Consider the following 18582-nt stretch of genomic DNA (forward strand, 5'->3'; position numbering starts at 1 on the left):
CAGAGTCTGTTCAAGAATTATTCAAACTTTTCACAAAAAACCCAGCTACATTATGAACAGAAAATAGCCTAGTTGAACAGAGGGATATATGGCCTGTTAAGCTATGAGGTTTATTTACATTGGTTATGGAAGAAATTTGATATTTTACAGTCTTATACTTAATTGTATGCTTAAGTCAAGACAGCCTCTTGCAAAAGGTTTCTTTCATCAGGATGATCATGTTAAGTAATTCTTCCTCATGTGCTCTTCCTCTTGTCTAGGAGAATCTGTATCAATCATCAAACACACCGACCCAGTACCTGACCCTCGTGCTGTGAATCAGGATAAAAAGAACATGCTTTTTTCTGTAAGCAATTTGACTATGTCTGGATTTAACTTGGAATAGTAAAGTTAACTTCAGAATAAGCTACGCCTTCAGGCTGACACAATCCGATTAGAACCCTCATCTCCATTTCAATTATGTATATTTTTAAAGCCAGTTTCACCCCACAATTATCAAATCAATGGTTAGAATGAAGTTCTCTCATTAGATGGCTAGTGACATTTTATTCCCAGTGCAATGTAATTTTGAATAGAACTTTAACTACCCTCAACTTCAGATATACTTTTAAAAGACTTGGACAGATCAAATTTGTTTGAAATTCCCTAATAGTATTTTTGACCCCTTCCCTGCCTTGATAGATAGAAATCATTGGCACACAGTAGTTCCAATACTGTTGCACTCAATGTTGCCATTTAAACGTACAAAGTGAAAACCACTCAGTAGTAAAGAGGGTAGCTCTTAATTTCTTGGCATTAGTCCCCATTGTCTTGGCTCAGGGACTTTACTCTGTAGGATTGACCTGCTGCCATAATCTTCTGGACAGTATTCAAATCCAATTGAATATTAACATTTTTAATATTTTGACATTTTTGTTGCATGTATAGTACTGAGATTTGTGTAAGTGCCACTTTTAGAAGGGAGAAGGGGAATGAAAGTTTGGTTTTCTTTTCAATTACTAACTCTACAACTGAAAAACTTAAAAATTGCTTTCTTAAGCTGTCCTTATAGTATCGCCAGCGACTAATGCATAGGTCTTGCCTAGCCAGTGGCAACACCAAAATGAAACTGTTGGATTTAGCAACTGGAGAAACCTTTTAATTTTTTGAACAGAGGAGTTTTCCCATTTGCAGCCCTTTTGTTTTATTAATTTTGCCAAAGGAAATACTAATTTATGATCCCACTGATTCCTTGCTGATGGATAATACAAATTTTGTTCCTGGTTTTTGATATGGTGGTGTGTTATGTTATAACTGTGTGGATTGGGTACAGGTTTGAACCTTCACTTGATTTTGATCTGAGTTTGTTTGCTTTCTTAGTGGACGCCAGTTGAGTGTGAAATGAATGTCCCTGTCTTTATGCAATATTATACACACAGATTTGTTCAATGTTTTCTATTAAGAGTATAACAGATCTTAAGTAGGTGAAGCCAATAGCATTTTCTTCCTTTACAGTAACAGACTGTACATAATGGGCTGGAGTTGCAGTGGGAACCATAGCGGCCGGGCTGACTTAATCATGGGACAAGCCCTGCAGCAGTGTCCCGGTGGGGGGACTCTCTCCTCCTCCTCCTCCTCCTCTCTCTCTTCCCCCCCCCCCCCCCCCCCCCCCCCCCCCCACACACACACACACACACACACACACCCCCCCACCCCCCCCACCCCCAACCCCCTCCCCCAGATTAAGTCATAGGATGGAAGGGACTGACATGGAATTCCCTGCAGGATGTCAGTTAGGCTCATTGATGAGCCTCCCATAACTTACTGGCGGCTCAGGGATTAAGTGGAAGTCGTATGGGTCCCTGCGCCCCGGAAGGTCCCACAGCAAAACCTGTGGGATTTGCTAGCAGCCTTCTGCAGTTGTCAGTGTCGGTGGGGAGTTCTATCAGGCACTCTGTGCCCGTTCAAGGGACCTGGCATGGAGCAGGGGTGTGGCTGCTGAAAGCCCCAGCCCCCTTAAGGCAACATAAAGCTGCAACATTTATAACATTGTTACCATTTATTCCTGGGATTGTTGGCCTTTCTGTGCTTTCCTGCTCACTGGTGACAGATCATTCAGTCTACACAGAACTCTACAAGCTGGAAGACTAACGTCTCCATGTCCCCGGGTAAAATCCAAATCTGAGACTGTGTTTTAAGTTTAACCGTAGCTGTCCAACATTTGCCATACAAAATCAGGCAGACTAAAGGAGAGGCAGAGACAAGTCCATCTGTTTGAGCTTTTAATTGTCGTGCATATTCGCCTTCCTAGCCTTTTAAATAGTACCTTTACACAATTCTAACTACTAAGTAATTTTATGGTCACATGATGCCTAGCAGTATCAGTCCTTCTGCTCTGAATTCTAAACAGTTGATACACTAGAAATGTGAAGTGATTCATTTTGGTAAGAAGAACATGAGAGACGATATAAAATTCAGGGTCCAACTCTGAAGGGGGTTCAGGAGCAGAAGATCCTGGGTGTATATGTGCATAAATCATTGAAGGTGGTAGGGCAGATTGAGAGAGTGGCTAATAAAGCATACAGTATCTCGGGGTTTATTAATAGGACGCTAGACTACAAGAGCAAGGAGGTTATGTTGAACTTGTATAAGGCACTAGTTCAGCCTCAGCTGGAGCATTGGGTTCAGTTCCAGGCACTGCACTTTAGGAAAGATGTGAAGGCACTGGTGGGAGCACAGAAAAAAATCATGAGAATGGTTCCAGGGAGCAGGAACTTCGGTTATGAAGATAGATTGGAGAAGTTAGGACTCTCTTCCTGGGATGAGAGAAGATTTGTTAGAGGTATTCCAAATCATGGACAGAGTAGATGGGGAGAAACTGTTCCCAGTTGTGAAAGGATTGCAAATGAGAGGGCATGGATTTAAGGTAATTTGCCAAAAGAAGCAAAAGCAACATGAGGAAAAACTTTTTCATGGAGCATGCCTGAGTGTGGTGGAGGCAGGATCAATTGAGGCATTCAAAAGGAAATTAGACTGTTATCTGAAAAGGAAGAATGTGGAGGGTTATGGGGCGAAGGTGGGGGGAATGGCACTAGGTGAATTGCTCGTTCGGAGAGCTGGTGCAGACGCGATGGGCCGAATAAGCTCCTCCTGTGGTGTAACAGTTCTATGATTCTGCAGAGGGTTATTTTGTTGAGCTGCCTGTTCCTGAGGAAGGCTTTATCTTAATGCTCAGACTCTCATCAGTCCAAACTTGTTGTCTTAGTAGGCCACTTGAGCCACTTTAAAAAAAAAAGGACTGGCTTTTGTTCTGGATTAGATTCAAAGGCTGGCCTCTGTTTGACCACTTTGCACATTTTCACTTCTCCAGTAACAGAACTGTAGTCCCAGCTTTTTGTTTTGCTGGTTATACCACCTGATTTGGTCCTGTAAACATGGAGATCTGCCCCATGGAGGGTGGTCCTGGTAGTCCAATCTAAAAGGCGACCAGTATAAAAATGGTTTGAGCTGTTTACCCTAGAGCACTGCGGACCACATAAAAGTGATCTTTTGGTTCGCCCCTTTATTTTCCCTCAGGTTGTCAATTTTGTCTGTTCAAAAGCTATTGCTGCTGACCTCTTAAGTTCAAATGAAATTTGTGCCATTAAGAATATATCCCCAAGCTAAATTACAGATTTCAATTAAAAATTAACTTTGTAAAAAATCTCCTGGCGAAATTTTAAAGCTGCCTTTGATTTTTGTAGGGTTGCTTAAAACCTTTTGTTTCTGGCTATTTGTATCACACTGGGTTTGAATGTTTCAAGTTTTTAGATCCTCCAGTGTGGAAAGTTTATACTCGGCTTCCGCATTGATTTAAGATTTATCCATCAATAAATGGGAGCAGACCTTTCCAAACTGCCAGACCTGCCAAGCTAAAATAGCCCAGTAGGGGGAAAAATATCAAAGCTTGTCGGAGAATGAATTACCAGGGTTTTGTAGGTCAGGTGGTCTGGGCTTAGTGAGACTGCATTTTTGATTTTATTTAATATTTTTCTGCTTTGCCTCTTTGATCAAGTAAGTGACAGCCACGACCCAAGGACATTAGATAAAGGGTGAGGGAGAGTCATGAAAAATCATTTTAATAGGGCCAACATTCCTTCAGGTCCTCCATTGATCTCCTCGCTTGATTTGAATGAATAACTTTAGGTACTTTATTAATTTTTGAGAGAAATTATTGATGCTTTCAGTTATTCTCTATGAATGAACATGGTGAATTGGTATTGTATACACAATCAAATTGCTGGGGACACCTACCTGTGCTTGGTAAATGGTAGAGAAAAGAGAAAATTCTGAAAACTTGAAACGCGCATCAACAAATCACAGAGTACAAATAAAAAGTAAAACTGTTCTGATGCAGCGTTTTACCTGAAAGAGAGAGATGAAATTCTCTTTTAATTAAGCTGCTGTGTGTTTTCAGTACTTTGGTTGATCTGTTGTGCGATTAACCGTGTAGGTAAAAGTTGCTGACTCCTTATTTTGAGATGAACATATTGCTTTTTCTCTCAACTTCAGGGTACGAATGTTGCAGCTGGTAGAGCAATTGGAGTTACCATTGCCACTGGTACAAGCACAGAAATTGGCAAAATCCGTGATGAAATGGCAGCAACTGAACAGGAGAGGACTCCGCTTCAACAGAAGCTTGATGAGTTTGGTGAACAGCTCTCCAAGGTTATTTCACTCATCTGTATTGCTGTCTGGATCATAAACATTGGCCACTTCAATGACCCTGTGCATGGTGGCTCCTGGATCCGCGGTGCCATCTATTACTTTAAAATTGCAGTTGCTCTGGCTGTGGCCGCGATTCCTGAGGGTTTGCCGGCTGTTATTACTACCTGTCTGGCCCTTGGCACCAGACGTATGGCAAAGAAGAATGCCATTGTGCGGAGTCTGCCATCTGTTGAAACGTTGGGCTGTACTTCTGTTATCTGCTCTGACAAAACTGGTACTCTTACTACAAACCAGATGTCTGTCTGCCGGGTAAGTGGTTTTACATCGGGTTTTTGGATTATTTTCAAATCGGCTCATCTTTATTCATGATCAACAAAGAGCAGAAAATTGTCTCAATACTGTTGACCTCTTTAATGGCTTGGAGGAGTGAGAGAAAGGGATTGTTCAGCTTGGAGCATGGGAGACTTTTCATTTCTCTGCTGAAGCAGTACTTTCTTTCCTGCGTAATACTTGCCCCAGTCATCTTGTGGTAATTGACCTCCGATTAGCAGTGTACATGAGAATTGTGTGACAGCCTCTGGAGAATTTAATTTAAATGACATCACTCAAATGAGTAAAATCAATGACGAGATCTATTTTAAATGTTTATCAAACTTAATTATCTGTTGTATGATTGAGCTTTTATATTAGAAACAGCTTTAGTTGGCTTTTATCTACACACTGCAGTGTGCTCGCATATATAGTTTGTATGGATTAATTTATACATATTTGCATGCAAATTGTAGCGCATTGCCAAATTAGTTGGTGGTGACTAAGAACTTGAATTTTTTTTAAAAGCTATTCTTGCTTCTGTTAGTTAGGCAAGATTTTAGCTTGTGACCCACGTTGAAACCTTTGGAAGAGTTTAAATGAGTTCTATATATTTGTCCTTCATGTCTTCTTCAGCTTGTAGGATGTGTGCAAGATTTATGTGTGCTGTCAGACATTCAAAATTGGCTGCTAAAACAACCTGATTGTTTGCCTCATGGGCTAAAAATGGACTCCTCCGGGAGTACAATTTCTCTACACCAGTGTGGTGTAAAGAATCTCTTGACCTAGACAGTAAGATTCTCACAGCATTCTCTGATCTCATGAGGCACTTACAAAGTCTGTGTATGTATTAAATTAAATTGAGCTTCATGTGCTGTACCTCAATTTTTTAAAAGCTATTTCCAGACAAAGACTTTGTGCATGTAGCAACAAACCTAAATTCTGATCTGATATTCTTGCACAATCAGCAGTACCCTAAGATGAAAGCAAAATACTGCGGATGCTGGAAGTCTGAAACAAAAACAGAAAAACAGTACCCTGTTGTGTAATGGAAGCTTTGTTCATGTGTCAGACAATCCCCTTGTCTGAAACATGAGTTTATATCTTGCTATCCACTTTGATTTGCATTGATCAGCAGCTGATGTGCTATTCTTCACCTAGACTGTCTACTACTTTGTGTCATTTCCATAGATGTTCATTGTTGACAAAGTTGAAGGTGAACAGTGTTCTCTGAAGGAGTTTTCAGTAAGTGGCTCCACCTATAGCCCTGAGGGACAAGTGTAAGTACATGTATTCATTCTTTTTCAAACCTTTTTCAACCTACATTTGCAGTGCTTCATTTAAAAGTATGGGCCGATTGTCTGTGCACTGTAATCTATATTCCTTTTTTGGGCCATGTGTAAAACGCATGTAATATATATCTTACTTCCCAAAAAAATTGCTTCCACTGCAATTCACTTGTCTGATTTACTCTTTTTGCCCCTATACACCAAGATCATCAGACATAAAAGCAGCAAAAATTTATTTTTTTTTTTAGAATGTATTGACATCTGGCACTGGGGAAGAATGACCACAATTGCACAATGCAATTACTGCTAACCTGGTGCCTCATTCTTCAGGGGAGGGTGAAGAGAAGGGAGTGAAAACTATTTTTGCTGTTCCTTCCAAGGTGGGGGACATTGTGGGTGTCTCAGATAACCAATAACAACACAATTTGTTAATGCAAATAGAGACCTAAACAAGAATAGAACATCTCCACTGGTGAGCTTTCCAGTGGAAGGTAACAGAAATGGCAGGATTAGGACATGACCAGATATTTTTGTTATAGTCATACAAATATCTGTGAACTGCTTTCTCCCTGATTTGCTCTCTGTCCTGCCTCCTGACTGTAGAATCCAAAAGCGCCTCTTTTTGGGCTGTACCTTTCAACAAATTTAAATGTATTCATTGCCCAATCAAAAAGCCAAAGAGAGGAGAGTGTTGTATTTCATCCATCCATATCCATTGGACCTTGGCTTCAACCAAATTTCATCAGTGCACATGCAGCAATCAAATGCTTTTCAGGCTCGTGTATATGCATCCAGGAATATGAAAATGTAGATTCCAAATTTCAGTGTGTCCTTTTTGAAATCTCACACTTCTTGTAGCAGTTAACTTTAATCCAGAAAGATGATTAATTTTGTGCATTTGGCCTCTAGTCAGTGAATTAAAATTTAGTTATCTTTCTATTGACTCTTGTCATTGATCTGGAAACAACTGTAATTGACATTCATCTTATCAAAGATCTCATGTAAAACATTAGCAAAGTATTTGGAGCCACCTCTAGACTTCTGTCAAATTTTGATAGCTATACTCTGGACTATGCTACAATATCAAGATTAAGCCACCCATCTTTGGAACAGCAACCTTGGATATTTGGAAGGGAACAAATTGCAAATATGTGAAGTCACTAAATTTATAATTCAGGGTATCTTCTTCCTGCATATTTACCTTTTCACTTTAATCTTGTCTCATAAGAGTATTTTGTGTTGGATTTTTGCTGGCTTACGCGATTGGAAAATGTTCAAGAATAAACAACAACTTTAATATAAGGTTGTATGTCAATATTCTTGTCAAGTAAAATCTTACAGCTATCTAAGCAAAGGAAAACGATCATGAAATGAGGATGCTGTAATTTTCACCTCTTTCCCCACTCTTCTCTTTTCCCCCCCAAACCCCCGTTCCAACCTCCAAGTGAAATATATAAATGAAAGAAAGAACTTGCGTTTATACAGTGCATTTCACAACCTCAGGACATCCCAAAGCAACCAATGAAGTACTTGGTGTAGCCTTTACTGTTATGCAGGGAAACATAGTGGGTAGTTTGCACCACAGCAAGGTCTCACAGACAGCAAAGAAATGATGCCAAGATGACTTTTTATTAAAATATGATTTTAGTTCAGAGATACATAGAACACCAGGTGATCATTCTTGCTCAAGTAGTACCGTGCGATCCTTAACATCCACTGGAGAAGTCAGGCAAGACCTTGGTGTAGTATTGCATCTGGAGGCTGGGACTTCTGTTTGTACAGTCCCTCCATCCTGCGCTGAAATGTTAGTCTATCTTGTGCTCAAGTCTCTGCAGTGGGGATTGAATCCACAAGCTTCTGACTCAAGACCGTGAATGCCATGGCTGCTGATATGGTGCAGGAAGAGGAAATTGAAAGTAATTTGTGCCCTTGCAATAGAAAAAGTATCCCAAATCGCCTAGCAGCTGCCTGTGGGATTTTATTACCATTGTTATTATTCAGAAGCAGAATATTTAAGAGCTGACAGGTAGATCTTTCTTTGCATAACTTTTCCAGAATGTCCTAATGTGTTGAGCAATGAGGTGCCCTTATTTTCCTTTTCTGTATTGTATTAGTGTTTTTTTTAATTAATTGGCCATTTGAAACTTATTTGACTGAACTTTCTATTTCAGTGGTGTTAAATGATATTTTCAAAAATGAAAAATTAAATATTGGCTGTGTTCAATCCCTGCTTTCTTAGAATGCCTTGTCATGTTAAAATAAGTTTGAATGAAATAATTCTGGTAATGTGAACTTTATTAGCCATTGCCAATGCAGATGTTATCTACACTTTACACACCTAGAGCAGTAACTTTTTAGTGGTCAATGAGGGGAACATGGCTAGAAAGGAACATGCATTATTGGTAGTTGCAGCTTGAAGAGTTTCAGTTTTTAACAGCTGGTGTTACACATTGAGCTTTACTGTGATCAGTGTAATTCTAGCTTTTAAAAATAATATTGTCAGTAAAAAAAAAAAATTAGTGTTTTGGAATTCAAGTTCCAGGTTTCTGCACGACCTCTGGCTTAAGTGTATGTGCATGTGTTTGAACTCTTGCCATCAATAACATGAGAGTGGTGCAATCAAGGCAGTGTAACCACAGCTGCCCAGTCACACTGCTGCCAAAAGTGCCTGATGTTGCACCGAATGATCTCGGATAACTGGGGCATATATTGCATATCATTGACTAGAGTGGGTGTGACTGCTACCTTCAGCAGCGCTGCAGTTTAAGTACCTATATTGCAGTGCTTGTATTTAATTCCTGTTTCAGAAGCTGAAATAGAAATGTTAACCCAACTCAGCACACCAGTGAGATCTTATCCAGCTGCATTAGAGGTGATACTGTAACAGAATCCCACAACAGGAATAATGGCTTGCAAATCGCAAATAGTTTTTTAAAATTAAATTCAAATTTATGAAACTTGAGCCTGGCCTGAGGCAACTGTCACTAGGACTGCTCTACCCCTCTACAAGAAATTCCTCGATTCAATAGAATATTCTGACCTAGAAATTCGAGTTAAGTTTAACTTTTGTCTTGCAGAGAATTGGATAACAAAATAGTGAAGTGTTCTGACTATGATGGCCTTATTGAACTGGCAACTATCTGTGCACTTTGCAATGATTCTTCTTTGGATTATAATGAGGTATGAATCAAATATATTATTGCTTATCAGTTTCCCATTACTCTGTATATGGGAGCCAAGACCAGGTACATGTCAAACAGGGCTCAAAGATTGGAGCTGGAGGAGGAGGAAAATGGAACTGGGAGAGAGAGCCAATGCAAGAAGAGGATGGGTTGTGGGGAAGAGGAAAATTAAAAGGAAGAATTCAATGGTGGAGGAGAGGGGACATCAGGACACAGGGAAGGGTGGGTGGCCATTACTTAATGGCTGGGGGGAGCTGTACTGGGTCAGATTCTGTTTTAGGGAGAGCCGGAGAAAGGTGATTTTTTTTTCTGGGAGGGAATTGCAGAGAGCAGGTTAGTGTTTTATTTAGAGCAAAAGTTCATATTCTATGCCTAGTTCACAATTTTGAAGCACATATAAGGTAAATGCAAACTGAATGGTGTATCTGCTATGACTCAGTGTGTGCAAAGATGATGACATCTCACAAATCTGAAGTAAATTTTAAAATAAAGAAAGAAAATGGATGTGACATAGTGAAGATTTCCTCCCTTCAAAAGTCTGGCAAAACATTTAAGAGAAGCCTGTTCCCAGTGAATACTTGTGTATTCTAATGTTGTGGTCCGTGTGTGTCTCTTTGATAATTGTGATTGAGCACTAAATCTCACTTAAATTAAAACATTTCTCCGCTAAATTGGAACACGTTGTGCTGTACTATAATTTAAATTTCTAATACACCTTTGGTTTTGACCTTCTGAGAACTCGTCGCAACTTGTTACATTAACTATAGGAGAAGTACCCTAGTTGCCATGTGTCGTGATGTCAGAAGTTATTCAAATAATGTGTTTCTGGTGTCGACGCTAATAAATTTTAACTCCCGTTTCAGACTAAAGGCGTGTATGAGAAGGTTGGGGAAGCCACAGAGACTGCCCTTTGTTGCTTGACTGAAAAAATGAATGTGTTTGACACAGATGTGAAGAATCTAACCAAGATTGAGCGTGCCAATGCTTGCTGTACTGTAAGTTTTTAAACTCTGAAGCATTGCTTTTATTAAGAAAAATTTAATAGGACATTTAGCTTAAAACATATTTTGTTTCTCCAGGTCATCAAGCAATTAATGAAGAAAGAGTTCACTTTGGAGTTCTCTAGAGACCGGAAATCGATGTCTGTGTACTGTTCCCCTAACAAACCCACTCGTTCATCTATTGGCAATAAGATGTTCATTAAGGTAAAACTTCATTGTATTTCATTTTGTTCTCCACAGCTACTGTTCATCTTTTATGGTTTCACATTGGAGAAAGTAGTGTTTTGTACTTTGGCATATAGGTTGGTATTCATATTCGCAAATAGTACCACAAACAGTTCACTGAATTCCAGCCTTGCACTGTCCCATGACAGTTTGGAGCAGATCTGGCTGAGTCTGTTTTGTGTTTGCAACCATGACCTCCTATTAATGATTAACCTTGAATGGATGGAATTAAGGTTGAGATGGCTGAGAATTGAGCTCGCCAAATCCATTATCTGAATTGGTTTGCAGAAGCAAATCCATTATCAGGGTACAGACTGCCAAAGTACCATAGAAAGTGGTGGGGTCAATGTATAAAGATACTGTAACTATGTTTTGGTTTGTTTCAATAGGGCGCCCCTGAGGGTGTGATTGATAGGTGCTCGTATGTTCGTATTGGAACCAGTAAAGTACCCCTCTCAACACCTGTCAAAGAGAAAATTTTGACTGTTATCAAAGAATGGGGTTCTGGGAGGGACACATTACGCTGCTTGGCACTGGCTACACATGATAATCCATTCAGAAAGGAAGATATGAATCTGGAAGAATCATCAAACTTCATTAACTATGAGGTTAGTATTGGGCACAAGAAAGAACTTTAATACGCTGATGTAAACTTTACACAGGTAACTACTGTTTTAAAAAGTAAATGCTGTCCGGTTTATATAATGGCATGGCAGTCAAATGTTTCCTAGTTAGAACATAAGGCAGAGTCATCTTCGTAACACAGACAGATTCTCTCACGTTATTTTCAAGCATTTAATAGAGTGTCTGTTCCAGGCATTCCTGAAAGAATTCCAACACCCCTTTTTTTAACAGATGACATTGTGCTATTTGTAGCCTCATCTGAGAATCTAATGTGCTTCACTAACTAAATGGAATAGTTGGCTAGCCAGTGAGATATGATTGTTGGTGTCTATGGATTTACACAACTCTGGTTTAGATCTCAAAGGTATGATTGGGAGATGTAATGGACAGCTGTCCTATTTGCATTGAATTGGTACCTGGCAGTTTTGTTGGATGTCAACTTTAGCCTGAACACAAGTCTTTGGAGCCACTCTGGTAAGGGTCTAGGGCACTTAGCAATTATTGAAGAAAGATGAGAAAAACCAAAGTCCAAAAACAGATTATGCTTGTAAAAGCAATAATGTCCCAGCAATTCTCCATGGCTCAGATTTCCCAGCCACACAACAGACAAGCTCTTTGGCCCAAGGACCAAACTGTGTGATAAGTTTGCAGCGAGAAAGGGAACTGATATGTGGAGGAAGGGCTTGGCTGACTGGCCTGTCATTGAGTATCCCAGAGGGGAAGTCAACCTTGCAGTCAGCACAAAACTTCAGTAAAATATTTGGTGATGGGTCCTTGGGTTTGGATACTTAGAATATCCAGGTGACGTGACATCTTGTTTAAAAAGCAGTCATCCACAACTTTTAAAAGTAGGTGTTGATTATATAACTGATCAGGAAAGTCTTGAGAATTTATTACAACAAATAGATTGTGTTATCTGGTGGCTGATTATGAAGAAACTTACTTGTGTAGCCAAGGCTTAATGGCTACCATGATTGAGTTACAAAGTGAAAAACAGGTACTGCTAAAACTTCATACTTCCACCTAGCGGAACCACCATCCACTATGCCAGGGTGTGTATTTATTGTTGTGGCCAGGAGGATAATGGTGGTATATGCGTACGTTTTATGGTAAGTTATGTGGCTCACTGTACCACCTCTTTAAGGAACACCTGATGTTTTATGCCGACTTGGCAAAATCTCATCTACACTTTTCAAATGTCTGATCACAAACTATCCTCCTTGGGTGGATGGAAGGGAAAAGTAAACAGTCCCTTTGAGGTTAAGATGATTCCATGGTGATGTGCCGAGCAATAAAGTTGAAACTGAGGTGTGCCCTTCAAGCTAGGCAGACCTGCAATTCTTGATGATTAAAGATCCATCATTTGGGGCTGGGACTCTTCCCATTCAGTTGTAGGTAGCAGTACAAAACAATCAGTTAAAACATTTTGAATGGTTGTTGATCTATTTTATGACGTTGACTTCATATGTCCACCATTATTTCCTCAAACACTTTTCAAATCATCACATTGATATTAGTATTTGAGTGGTCCTTACTAGATAAGCATTGGACCACTTAACAGTACCCCATTCTTGTAAATTGTCTAGTCTTGGTTACTTAGATTCCAGGACTACGGCTCACATTTAGGGGTTCCAAATGCTTGGCTTTTGCCAACCTGTCTAAGCTCTCTGGATCTGCAATAATGTGATATCATGCTATTGAGAAGCAAAGTATAATCCATATTGAGCAATTAGGATTTCTACCTGTATAGCTTTCTTTGTTTGGTTTGAGTATGGTGATGGGTTTCTATGTATGCCAGATATCTCCCACCAGATAAACATTGGTGGATTTCACCACAGTGATGAGAAGTTTTTTTTTTGTTCATGGGATGTGGGTGTCGCTAGCATTCATTGCCCATCCCTAATTGCCCTTGTTCAGAGGGCATTTAAGAGTCAACCACATTGTTGTGGGTCTGGAGTCACATGTAGGCTAGACCAGGTAAAGGTGGCAGATTTCTTTCCATTAGTGAACCAGGTGGGTTTTTATGTTTCGTGGTCATCATTAGACTTTTTATTCCAGATTTTTATTGGATTCAAATTCCACCATCTGCTGCAGTGCCTGGGTCCCCAGAGCATTACCCTGGGTCTTTGGAATACCAGTCGAGTGACGATACAACTACGCCACTGCCTCCCTCCCTCAAGTATTTGAGCAAAATGGTGTACAGTACATACAGTTTTACCTGTAGTAAATTGCTATCTGCTGATGTGTCTGTCAGGCTGGAACTGTTCCATTGTAACTTTTGAACCTTTCTTTGCTCTTGTTACTTTGTAAAACTCATTCAGTGAGACAAATCTTTCAAACAGATTTGAAACGTTTAACTTAGAGGTAATTAAGCCCATTTGTATCTAATAAATGTATTTCAGTTGATACAAAATTACACCATATTGATCATAGAGTCATAGAATAGTTAGCACAGAAAGAGGCCATGTGGCCTTTTGTGTTTGCACCTGCTCTCTGTAAGAACTAGTCAGCTGGCCCCACTCCCCCATGTTTTTACCATGTCACAAAATTGATCATTTCATACTTGGCCATATTATGTTAACTGATTTTGGCAAAGGAAGTAATTAAAGCAGGGCAACTAATTGGGAACTGTAGTTGCCCTCTGCTTGGCAGGAGAAAATTCATGTACTGCTGATTGGTAAGTCCAACTCAAAAAGCCAGCTGACATGCATAAACAGCCAACACTCATCAAACCACATCCTCACAAGACAGGAAGGTAAAAGGGAATAATTATATTTACCACTTAAGACCTCTTTGTGATTTTTATTTAATGGTGTAGTGATAGGGTGCTACCCAATAAAGCAAGCCCTGTCAGACAAGTTCACAAAGGCCTCTGCATTAAGCTAGGATTTTGGGCTAGAAAGAGTTTGGGAATCCAATTGGCCTCAATGTGCCTGCAATAGTAGTTCAAAGTATATTTATAAAAATATCCCCTTAGTTTGAGCATCATAAAATGCCTAATGTATTAGTATATAGTATTGGTAATTTTTGGAGAATTGTCACAATGTTTTGTAAAATGACAGCACTGTCATTCCATTCCAGGTTGGCCTGACATTTGTGGGGTGTGTTGGTATGCTTGATCCACCACGAACAGAGGTAGCTGCTTCAATCAAGATGTGCAGACATGCTGGCATCCGTGTAATCATGATCACCGGCGATAATAAGGGCACCGCTGTAGCCATTTGCCGTCGTATTGGTATCTTTGGAGAACGGGAAGATGTCACTAAAAAAGCGTTCACTGGCCGTGAGTTTGATGAACTTCCCCCGGCAGAACAGAGAGAAGCTTGCTTGACTGCTCGCTGCTTTGCTCGTGTAGAACCATCCCACAAATCTAAGATCGTGGAGTTTTTGCAAGCGTTTGATGAAATCACAGCCATGGTAGGAACACTTCTTTTTGAAGTTCTTCATGCTCTAATCATTCTTGTGTTAAGTGCTTTATTTATGGGTTTTTCTGAACTACTTTTGGGAGTTGTGGCAAAGATGATTCCTGGTCTGGTCCATAAGAACATAAGGACTAGGAGCAGTAGTAGGCAGTTCAGCCCCTCGAGCCTGCCCCGCCATTCAATACGAGCATGGCTGTTCTCATTTCGGCCTCAACTCCAATTTCCCGTCCTCTCCTCATAACCTTTCAACCCGTTACTAATTAAAAATCTGTCTATCTCCTTAAATTTATTCAGCATCCCGGCATCCACTGCACTCTGAGGTAGTGATTTCCACAGATTCACAACCCTTTGAGAAAAGTAATTCCTCCTCATCTCTGATTTAAATCTACCACCCCTTAGCCTAAAACTATGGCCTCGTTCTAGAATGCCCCAGAAGGGGAAACATCTGCTCCACGTCTACTTTGTCTATCCCCTTTAGCATCTTGTATACCTCAATTAGATCTCCTGACATCTTTCTAAACTCTAGCGAGTATAGGCCTAAACTGTTCAATCTCTCCTCATAAGACAAGCCCCGCATTTCATGAACCTCCTCTGAACTGCCTCCAATGCAACGACATCCTTCCTCAAGTAAGGGGACCAAAACTGTGCACAGTACCATGGGTTAATGTTTTCCTTGTAGGCAAACAGCTTAAAGGGAACTACCTTCATGGGTAGGAGAATGAATTTTACACAAGTTTCCCTGACTGGCCACAATTGACATTTTCCCCATCGAACTACAAGTTGTTATCGTGAAAATGAAGTATTGCTCTTCCTCTATCCCTTAAATAGGCTTTGCCGAACATTTTCATGAAGACTGTCCCTTTAACGCAAAGCAGCTTTCATCACAATAATGCATTTGTACACTAAGTTTAATGTATAAGATGTGTTAGCTGTTGCAGATTGATGTATCAATGTGTTGATATTATTAGATCATGGGCTCCCTGATGATTCAGCTCGTTAGAGTGTGTTTGAACTACAAAGGCCAGGGAGGATCCTTGGTCTAAAGAACAAAGAAAAGTACAGCACAGGAACAGGCCCTTCGGCCCTCCAAGCCTGCACTGATCATATTGCCCATCAACTAAAACATTTTGCACTTCCGGGGTCTGTATCCCTCTATTCCCATCCTATTCACGTATTTGTCAAGCTGCCTCTTAAACACCACTATCGTACCTGCTTCCACCGCCTCCTCTGGCAGCGAATTCCAGACACTTACTACCCTCTGCGTAAAAAACTTGCCCCGCACATTTCCTCTATAGTTTTCTCCTCTCATCTTAAATATATGTCCCCTAGTAATTGACTCTTCCACCCTGGGAAAAAGCTTCTGACTATCTACTCTGTCCATGCCACTCATAATTTTGTAAACTTCTATCAATTCGCCCTTCAATCTCTGTCGCTCTAGTGAGAACAATCTGAGTTTCTCCAACCTCTCCTCATAGCTAATAACCTCCAGACCAGGCAGCATCCTGGTAAACCTCCTCTGCACCCTCTCCAACGCCTCCATATCCTTCTGGTAATGTGGCGACCAGAATTGCACGCAATATTCCAAGTGTGGCCTAACCAAGGTTCTATACAGCTGCAGCATGATTTCCCAGCTTTTATACTCAATACCCCTGCCAATGAAGGCAAGCATGCCATATGTCTTCCTGACTACCTTATCCACCTGTGTTGCCACTTTCAGTGACCTGTGGACCTGTACACCCAGATCCCTCTGCCCTTCAATGCACTTAAGGGTTCTGCCATTTACTGTATAATTCCTGCCTGTATTAGACCTTCCAAAATGCATTACCTTGCATTTGTCCGAATTAAACTCCATCTGCTATTTCTCCGCCCAAGTCTCCAACCAATCTATATCCCGTTGTATCCTTTGACAATCCTCTTCACTATCTGCAACTCCTCCAACCTTAGTGTCGTCTGCAAACTTACTAATTAGCCCAGTTACATTTTCCTCCAAATCATTTATGTATACTACAAACAGCAAAGGTCCCAGCACTGATCCCTGCGGAACTCCACTAGTCACAGCTCTCCATTCAGAAAAGCACCCTTCCACTGCTACCCTCTGTCTTCTATGACCAAGCCAATTCTGTATCCATCTTGCCAGCTCACCTCTGATCCCGTGCAACTTTACCTTCTGTTCCAGTCTGCCTTGAGGGACCTTGTCAAAGGTCTTACTGAAATCCATGTATATAACATCCACTGCCCTTCCATTGTCGATCATCTTTGTCACTTCCTCGAAAAATTCGATCAAGTTAGTGAGATACGACCTCCCCTTCACAAAACCATGCTGCCTCTCACTAATACGCCCATTTGCTTCCAAATGGTAGTAAACCCTGTCACGAAGAATCTTCTCCAATAATAACCCTACCACTGACGTAAGGCTCACCGGCCTGTAATTTCCTGGATTATCCCTGCTACCCTTCTTAAACAATCGAACAACATTGGCCATTCTCCAGTCCTCTGGGACCTCACCTGTAGCCAGTGAGGATACAAAGATTTCTGTCAAGGCCCCAGCAATCTCCTCCCTTGCCTCCCTCAGTACTCTGGGGTAGATCCCATCTAGCCCTGGGGACTTATCCACCTTAATGTTCTTCAAGACGCCTAGCACCTCTTTTTTGATCTCAACATGATCCAGGCTATCTATACACTCTTCCCTAGACAAATCGACTGCTAAGTCCTTCTCTTTGGTGAATACTGATGAGAAGTATTCATTTAGTATCTCTCCCATTTCTTCTGGCTCCACACACAGATTCCCACCTCTGTCCCTGAATGGGCCTACCCTTTCCCTGGCTACCCTCTTGCTTTTTACATATGTATTAAAGGCCTTGAGATTTTCCTTAATCCTGGTTGCCAGTGACTTTTCATGACCCCTTTTAGCCCTCCTGACTCCTTGCTTAAGTTTCTTCCTACTTTCTTTATATTCTCCACGGGCTTCATCTGTTCCCAGCCTTCTAGCCCTTACGAATGCTTCCCTTTTCTTTTTGACTAATCTCACAATATCCTTCATTATCCAAGGTTCCTGAAACTTGCCATGCTTATCCTTCATCCTAGCAGGAACATGCCGGTCCTGAATTCTTATCAACTGACGTTTGAAAGCCCCCCACATGTCAGTTGTTGATTTGCCCTCAAACATCCGCCTCCAGTCTAGATTCCTCAGATCCTGCCTAATATTGTTATAATTAGCCTTCCCCCAATTAAGCACCTTAACCCGAGGACTCCTGTTATCCTTATCCACCAGTACCTTGAAACTTACTGAATTATGGTCACTTTTCCCAAAATGCTCCCCTACTGAAACTTCGACCACCTGGCTGGGTTCATTCCCTAATACCAGGTCCAGTATTGCCCCTTCCCTAGTTGGACTATCTACGTATTGTCTCAGGAAGCCCTCCTGCATGCACCTTACAAATTCTGCACCATCCAAACCCCTAGCACTAAGTGATTCCCAGTCAATATAGGGAAAGTTAAAATCACCCACCACAACAACCCTATTGCTTTTACATCTTTCCAAAATCTGCCTACATAACTGTTCTTCAATCTCCCGCCGGCAATTAGGAGGCCTATAGTAAACTCCCAACATTGTGACTGCACCCTTCCTATTCCAGAGCTCTACCCATATTGCCTCGCTGCATGAGCCCACCGAGGTGTCCTCCTGTCGTACAGCTGTGATATTCCCCTTAACCAGCGGTACAACTCCCCCACCTCTTCTACATCCCTCTCTATCCTGCCTGAAACATCTAAATCCTGGAATGTTTATCTGCCAATCCTGTCCATCCTTCAACCAAATCTCTGTAATAGCAATAACATCATGGTC

At 40.9% G+C, this 18582-nt stretch overlaps 1 protein-coding gene across 3 annotated transcripts in view; it reads left to right on the plus strand.

Annotated features, from left to right (window-relative positions):
• The window catches only part of LOC144687721 (sarcoplasmic/endoplasmic reticulum calcium ATPase 2), a 94086-nt gene that overhangs the window by 48157 nt on the left and 27347 nt on the right, over positions 1-18582 (plus strand). For all 3 annotated transcript variants that reach the window (XM_078554161.1, XM_078554162.1, XM_078554163.1), the window contains 8 exons: positions 261-346; positions 4531-4995; positions 6187-6275; positions 9362-9464; positions 10330-10461; positions 10546-10671; positions 11082-11300; positions 14398-14733. In XM_078554161.1, coding sequence (XP_078410287.1) covers positions 261-346; positions 4531-4995; positions 6187-6275; positions 9362-9464; positions 10330-10461; positions 10546-10671; positions 11082-11300; positions 14398-14733 — 1556 coding nt within the window. The remainder of the gene's footprint in view (positions 1-260; positions 347-4530; positions 4996-6186; positions 6276-9361; positions 9465-10329; positions 10462-10545; positions 10672-11081; positions 11301-14397; positions 14734-18582) is intronic.

This window comes from Cetorhinus maximus, chromosome 12 (genome assembly GCF_964194155.1).
Source record: "Cetorhinus maximus chromosome 12, sCetMax3.hap1.1, whole genome shotgun sequence".
Taxonomy (NCBI): Eukaryota; Metazoa; Chordata; class Chondrichthyes; order Lamniformes; family Cetorhinidae; genus Cetorhinus; species Cetorhinus maximus.